The 7,500-nt window shown below is 45.6% G+C and overlaps 2 protein-coding genes across 3 annotated transcripts in view; one reads left to right on the forward strand and one right to left on the reverse strand.

The window, feature by feature from the left end:
* grhprb (glyoxylate reductase/hydroxypyruvate reductase b) overlaps window positions 1-1,652 on the reverse strand; it is a 7,053-nt gene extending 5,401 nt beyond the window's left edge. The window contains exons 1-3 of one of the 2 annotated variants that reach the window (XM_080534080.1): window positions 1,526-1,652; window positions 1,115-1,279; window positions 266-399 (exon numbers count right to left, since the gene is read on the reverse strand). In XM_080534080.1, the coding sequence (XP_080390206.1) occupies window positions 266-399; window positions 1,115-1,279; window positions 1,526-1,536 (310 nt within the window). In that variant the 5' untranslated portion in view covers window positions 1,537-1,652. The remainder of the gene's footprint in view (window positions 1-265; window positions 400-1,114; window positions 1,280-1,525) is intronic. The other variant, XM_080534081.1, reaches the window with a different exon arrangement.
* A 3,229-nt stretch (window positions 1,653-4,881) lies between these two features.
* The window catches only part of uba6 (ubiquitin like modifier activating enzyme 6), a gene marked incomplete at its 5' end in the record, with an annotated part of 19,778 nt that continues 17,159 nt past the window's right edge, over window positions 4,882-7,500 (forward strand). The window contains 4 exons of the mRNA XM_080534814.1: window positions 4,882-4,945; window positions 5,198-5,226; window positions 5,368-5,462; window positions 7,395-7,500. The exon at window positions 7,395-7,500 is cut by the window's right edge and continues 87 nt beyond it. Of these exons, the coding sequence (XP_080390940.1) occupies window positions 4,882-4,945; window positions 5,198-5,226; window positions 5,368-5,462; window positions 7,395-7,500 (294 nt within the window). The remainder of the gene's footprint in view (window positions 4,946-5,197; window positions 5,227-5,367; window positions 5,463-7,394) is intronic.

Here is a 7,500-nt window from a genome sequence, read left to right on the forward strand (position 1 = left end):
CACACACACACACACACACACATACACACACACACAAATACACACACACACAAATACACACACACACACACACACACATGCACACACACACACACATACATACACACACACACACACACACATGCACACACACACACACACACACACACACAAATACATGCACACACACACACACACACACACACACACAAATCACATATTGTGAATAAACGTCCTGGCTGTCTGTCATTAGCCAATGGCAAATGCGTATGGACAGTCAACTGACCTGCGGCGTCCAATAGCTCGGCATCGATCTTCTCCGTCAGCACGCAGAGCAGGCCGTCGACCCCTTTGACCTTTTGGAGCAACTCCTTCCGGGGCACGGAGAGGTCGTCGGAGTCCCACAGCTCAAACTGTACCCTGGAAAAATCAACATTTCACATTTAGCTAATAGATGTCTTTCACACAGTTCAATACAACAGAAACCCAAAGGACAGTTTGAGTATAGACATCACCAACAGTGGTTGAGGCTGTGGCTCAGGAGATAGAGCCGGCGTCTAATGATCGCAAGGTCGGTGGTTCGATCCCTCGGCAAGACACTGAACCCCAAATTGCTCCCAATGAATGCACGCCCCTTCCATGGTAACTTGCCGTGAATGTGTGTGTGCATGGGTATATGAGAGGCAATGTATATGTATATGTAAAGCGCTTTGGAATAAGGTGCTATATAAGTGCAGTCCATTTACCATTTATATAACAGTGGAAGCTGATACAGGTGAGAGAGGGAGGGGGGGGGGGGGGGAGTGTAGAGTACAGTGACGGTAGGGGGGGAACCCTTCTTATCTGGTCAAGGCAAACATTGGCAACCCTGTTTCCCAAAGTCAATGATGAACCTTCTCCCAAACGTCAACATTTACAGGAGTTTGCATTAGAACGGGTTCTATCGGAATCTATCAGGTTTGCACACAAATCCAATGGTGCTTAAAAACATCATGCCCAAAAATGGTATAGACCCCTCCCTGCATATAGGCTAAACTAATGAAAAGTACTTGAATAGATTAATAATTAGGCTACATTTAATTTCAGAACATATACTGTATATGGCAATTATTGTGTTTGATATTCAGACACTCACTGTCCTGACTCCCGGAGAATCTTCAACCCATCCGGTGGGATCTGTCGGGTGACATACACCCGCGGCAGGGTGGACATCTCTCTCTGCGCTGCGCCCGTCAGGCCCCCGGTAACGTTCAACGGAGCGACGGCGATCCGCTGAAGGCGACGCAGAGCCACGCGACTGCTAGAGAGAGAGAGGAAGAGGGAGAGAGAGAGAGAGAGAGAGAGAGAGAGAGAGAGAGAGAGAGAGAGAGAGAGAGAGAGAGAGAGAGAGGGAGAGGGAGAGGGAGAGAGAGAGAGAGAGGGTCTCTAAGAGGGTCTAACCTTCAGGGTGGACCTCCTTACAATCCTCTCCACCTGTTTGTGCCACCTCATGTTTAACACACACACACACACACACACACACACACACACACACACACACACACACCTGCACCACATCGCAGAGAAGAGGACAAGTCCGCTGGCAGGAACGGGACGCACTGAACTCGGTTAGAAGGCAGGGACTTCGAACTTGAGCGCCGTTCTCCCGGTGTGTGAAAGTGTATACGGTTGGGGTTTTTGGCTGAGGCTCAGGGGGCCGGGGGGAGGTAACAGGAGGGGGGTGGGGGTGGGGGGGGTTGCCTTTGACCAATATGGATGGAGGGAGGGTTGAAAGAGGTTGTAGATAAGTGATTATCCTGCAGTTGTTGAAAAAGGATAATAAACCGGGCTGACCCGGGCTGACCCGGGCTGGCCCTGTAGTGGAAAAGCACCATTAAAAGAAAAACAATAGCACTTTTCACCAAAAGTCAATTGTGAGTCAATGAGCTGCATTGATAATGATAATGATAATCATGGTATGGTAATGATAATGATACTACTGTAGGCTACTGTCTGTACACACAGGCACGCACACACGCACCGACGCACGCACGCACGCACGGACACACACATATACACACACACAAATCAAGTTTGATCCTGCTTTGCTTTATAAGTAACCTAGAGTGTTGAAAATAATAACTGTGGCCCGCACAAATACCCCCCTCCACCCTTCAATGCGTCTGTCTGTTGTCAATGTTTTACTAGGCAGACGAACTTTGTCTGTTTGAACAGTGTGGGTCTCTCTTACGGTATAGTCTTGGCCAGAATGTTCAATGACCCTACAAGTATTTATGAAACATGCACACGTCAAATGAATTGTCTACCTTGTTGATTGTGTTAGATGGTCACATAATATAAACGTGCACTTTGAAACTGGTGAATGCTAGTGAATGCAGTGCTGTTCTGTCAGATGATCTCTGCATAAAACTGCATACAGCACAAGAGGTAAGCGATAGCCTTTTCAGTACTGAGAATATGTTTTTTGACTGCCCTCAAACCACCCACATATTTGCAGCTTGAATACCACACTGTATGCATTCACAGACATACATGGTACACAAATTGTGTTTGATATCCTTTCATGAAAAAGCTTATTGGTCATCGATGAACACATTGGAACCACTGATCTAAAAGTTTATATATAAGTAGATATAATGACAAAATACAACAAAAGTGGTTAGCATTAATCCAGAGGTTATATATATTGTTATTGATTAATCCCCCTACTAAATTGTTAAATCTAAATTATTAAATTGTTAAATCTAAATTGTCAAATTGTTAAATATAAATTGTTAAATTGTTAAATATAAATGGTTAAATTGTTAAATATAAATTGTTGTGGCACTTTATTATTTTTTTTACCAACCTCGTCATGTGACGAGGGTAACCCGGAACAGCTCGATGTTTTTTAACCAATCACAGCCGGGAACAGCTCGACGTTTTTAACCAATCACAGCCAGTTCATTAGCTTCAACAACCCAACACTATCTTGTGCACACTGACAGGTAACACCAGTTTCAGATTCGTTTTAAACACACAAATTGCTCAGTTTTAGTTATTTTACGGTCCATACGATCACGCACGACCACCTCTGCTATCATATGGGCACTTGTGGTCGATACGTCATCGCTTTTAATAAAGTTTGTGGAGGGTTATTTTGAGCACAAGACCGGTAACCGGGGCAACAGTAGCAGCTAGCCAGCTAGCCTAGCCAACGGCTAGCTGTATGAGTAAGCAGTCTCAGCAGACAGACACACAGCCAGCCCAGACAGACAGGCCTCTGAGAGGTTGCTAAGATACATGTTTAAACATGACATTGAAGGTTACACTAACTAGCTAGCTAGCTTAAGGATGTATCAGATGTGAATAACAGAGATTGGGACCAGGAAGCAGAGCCTATCTACGTAGCTAAGCTAAGCATGCATTTGGCATGATAGTCAGTGCATGAGCAGATACTGATCACAGATCACAGATCAGCTCGTCCCAAAGAGCAACAAGCCTGTTCTGGTTCTACAGGTTGGAGAAACAACCTGACAACCTTTTGCACAAGTGTCTAACTTTATAAGCGTGAGCTGCAGGTACGAATCTCTGTGTGTGTGTGTGTGTGTGTGTGTGTGTGTGTGTGTGTGTGTGTGTGTCTGTGTCTGTGTCTGTGTCTCTGTGTGTGTGTCTGTGTGTGTGTGTGTGTGTTGCCATGTCATGTGTATTGTGTACACGCCTGTATACGAGTCAGTCTGCTGTGTCATTACATCCGGCTGTGCTCTGCCTTCATCGCCTTTAATGCAAGGATATAGTCCCCAGGGCCTCGGAGCAGTGGTACCTTTCCCTCCCAGCCCAGCAGTAGCCTAACCGTAGAAATAGAATGGGTTAGATTGGACATGCTAGACAAAATTGCCGTTTTCTTCTGAGGGATTATATCAGTTCCGCTCCTTCTATTTCTATGCCTGATTCCACACTTTGACAGCCAGTGTTTCCTGTACCATTAAGGCCTAGGTGGGGTGGGCTCCGTTTTCTTAATATGTATCTTGTCTTTACAATAGTAGCCTAAATGTTACAGTAGGCATGGCAACCCTGAATGTGGATTTATGGGTCTCTGTACCCCACCTAAGGAAACATCTGGGGGTGAACTATCTCTTTTAAGATTCTGGTTAGTTGGGTCCGGTGTGATGCTGCTTGGCTTCCCTGGTTACTCCCTGGTAAACAGTATTCAGAAGCATGAGGTCCTCAGAAGTCCCTGTGTCATACACCTGGGGCAGCAGCAGGTAGCCTAGAGGTTGGAGAGGCCGGCTGGCAGTCGGAAGGTCGCTGGTTCGTTCCCCGCCTCAGGAGGGAGCTGTATGACATGAGGGAGCTGGTGACTGCCTGGAGGCTTGCTGGTGTCATATCTGCCGTTGTGCCCTTGAGCAAGGCACATAAACCCTAATTGCTCCAGGGGCGCTGACTATGGCTGACCCTGTGCCTCGAGCAAAAAATATATTTTCTTGTACTCTGTGCAATGACAAAAAGGTTGAATCTAATCTAATCTAATGTAATCTAATCTCCTCCTGCATATTTCTCTCCATAGATACAGTCGTTCCTTGGATCAGTGAGTTTCCCCCCCCTCTTCCCCTCCCGACATGGCTGCGGTCTCCATGGAGATTGACGACTCACTGTACAGGTGAGTTCCCTGTAACCTCACCTCCTGCCTGTCACTCACTGCTTTGTTGCTTAGTAACATAACCACAGAGTAATAGTTCATATCATAAAACCGGTCTTTTCTATACTGATAAATGCTACAGTATTTCTGACTCATCTGCTCTCTCTCTCTCTCTCTCTCTCTCTCTCTCTCTCTCTCTCTCTCTCTCTCTCTCTCTCTCTCTCTCTCTCTCTCTCTCTCTCTCTCTCTGCAGCCGCCAGCGGTATGTACTGGGAGACAGTGCTATGCAGCAGATGGCCCAGTCTTCAGTGTTCCTCAGTGGACTGGGAGGACTGGGAGTGGAGATAGGTAGGTGGTGGGAATCTGGTCAACAACAACAACGATGACTACAACAACACCTGACATCTCGCAACATAACATGACATGACAGCACACATCATTACATGGCATTACGTAACACAGTGTAAACTGTACATGATATTACATTACATGAGATGTCATTTCACAGCATAACATTACAATTGGTTGGCATGGTGACCGTGCATCATGTCAGAGCCGGTGGGAGTCTGTCTCTCTGATCAATGTCTCTGTGTTTCACAGCTAAGAACATCGTCCTAGCAGGGGTCAAGGTGAGCCTTCTAGTTGGTGTGTGTGTGTGTGTGTGTGTGTGTGTGTGTGTGTGTGTGTGTGTGTGTGTGTGTGTGAGACCACATCTTTCGAAACCGAGAAATGCACTAAGCACACCACTCTGTGTGTGTGTGTGTGTGTAGACTGTGACCCTACATGACACGAAGCAGTGTGAGACCGGGGACCTGGGGTGTAACTTCTTCATCCACCAAGAGGACGTCCTGAGCCAGAGGATGAGGTAGGTGCCGCTGAACACACCTCCAACACGCAGCGCGCTGTGTGACTCCACGCGCTGTGTGACTCCACGCGCTGTGTGACTCCACGCGCTGTGTGATTCTAATTATGAGATGACCGTATTTTCCGCACTATAAGGCGCACCGGATTATAAGGCGCACCTTCAATGAATGGCCTATTTTAGAACTGTTTTCATATACAGGGCGCACCGGATTATAAGGCGCACCTTCAATGAATGGCCTATTTTTGAACTGTTTTCATATACAGGGCGCACCGGATTATATATGTTGTCCATGCTCCACCTGAGCGTTGTCACCGTCAACGTTCTACCTGCTCCACTGTCAAAAAAATATATTTTTCCACCTCAAGTATCAGCCGTTCGTCATCCATTTTTGCAACAAGCGTCAAGGACCTGCGGTGATTCACAGCTGACTCGCGTGAATAGCAATTCGCAATAGCTGCGACCACGAGATATAGAGTAGTTGGCTACAAGCATTTTCAATCTGCTATTATCTCTAGTAGTGGATTAACCGCTGTGGTGATTTAACAGCTGATAAAAATACATCAAGTAGACTACAAACAGAGCAAAACAACCAATAGGCTATACAATTATAACCAACAACCAATATGTGACAGCTTCTGGTGAAATGTGCAACGTAATTTTTCAGTTTTTACACATGCTTAAACTACAGATTGTAAGCTTTCAAATGATGTGTCATACATTCAAATCAGAGAAAGATTGAACACGACAGGCGTATTTGAATGTTGGTTCACCTCAAACACTGAATGGGAGAAAAGTGGCTCTGAATGCAGCCACAGCTACGAACACTGCTAACAAAACACATCGCTACGAAGGTCTAAACTGTATTTTAATAACATGACAACATACTGGGAGAACATCGACATGCTAAAAACACATAACTACACATAACTAGATGAACACACAGTTCTTGCTTTTGAACACGAGCTAAAACGAAAGTATGTTTACAAATCAACCCTCCCTTACCGGTAGCCTCCGGCAAACGAGAATAATGAATCCAATACACAAATTATAAGTGTTTAGTGATCGTTAAACTGTTGTTTATTATATCGAGTGGGTACTAAAACTTCAAGTTGAAAGCACCAAGAATAGTAGAAGTATTATAATAGAAGGACCGCCTCGAAATTCATCGATGTTCATGTCCCGTGCGAGCGCTGTTGCCTTCATTCGAATAGTGACTGTAGAGACGCTTCTACTTGCGGCTCTCTGTTCAACAACCCACTGTTGGAGTTTGTCCTCTAACTGTGTCTAACTGTGGCCATCTCGCTTTGTTCCCTCGGAAACTCTGTTTAGTCTTCTTTACTTGGGGTCTTTATACACACACAAGTGGTGTGGGACTGACTACCGGTGTTTACTGATTACCGTAATGCTGCAAGCGGTGCGCCTTTGTAGTTTACCAGTCGTACTGAAACATTTTGACAGAGCGCCTTGAGCGCCGTGTACAACCAGTATGGATCAACCAATTAACAAATTGATCCATATATAAGGCGCTCCGGGTTATAAGGCGCACTGTCGGTTTTTTTGAAAATTAAAGGCTTTTAAGTGCGCCTTATAGTGCGGAAAATACGGTAAGCGTCCTTGGGTTTGAGAAAGGCGCTATATAAATCTAAGATATTATTATTATTATTATTATTATGAGATGAAATGAGAGATTCTCATCTTTTATTGGAAGGTGTTTGTGTACATATTGGTTTCACCGTTCAGAAATTACAACTCTTTTTTCATGCATAGTCCCTCTACTTTAGTAGCCACTGTACCACTGTGTATAGTAGTAAATAGGTTCACTGGAATAAGTGAACATTTGAAATGTCTTTTTCTTCTCTCTCTCTCTCCCCCTCCCTCCTTCCTTCCCTCCCTCTCTCCCTCCCTCCCTCCCTCCCTCCCTCTCTCTCTCAGGGTGGAGGCGGTCCACCCCCGGGTGGCGGAGTTGAACCCGTACGTCCACGTGGACACGTCCTCCTGCTCCCTGGACGACACCACCGACCTGGGCTTCCTGACGCGG

This window comes from Nansenia antarctica (assembly GCF_963989245.1).
Source record: "Nansenia antarctica genome assembly, chromosome: 6".
Taxonomy (NCBI): Eukaryota; Metazoa; Chordata; class Actinopteri; order Argentiniformes; family Microstomatidae; genus Nansenia; species Nansenia antarctica.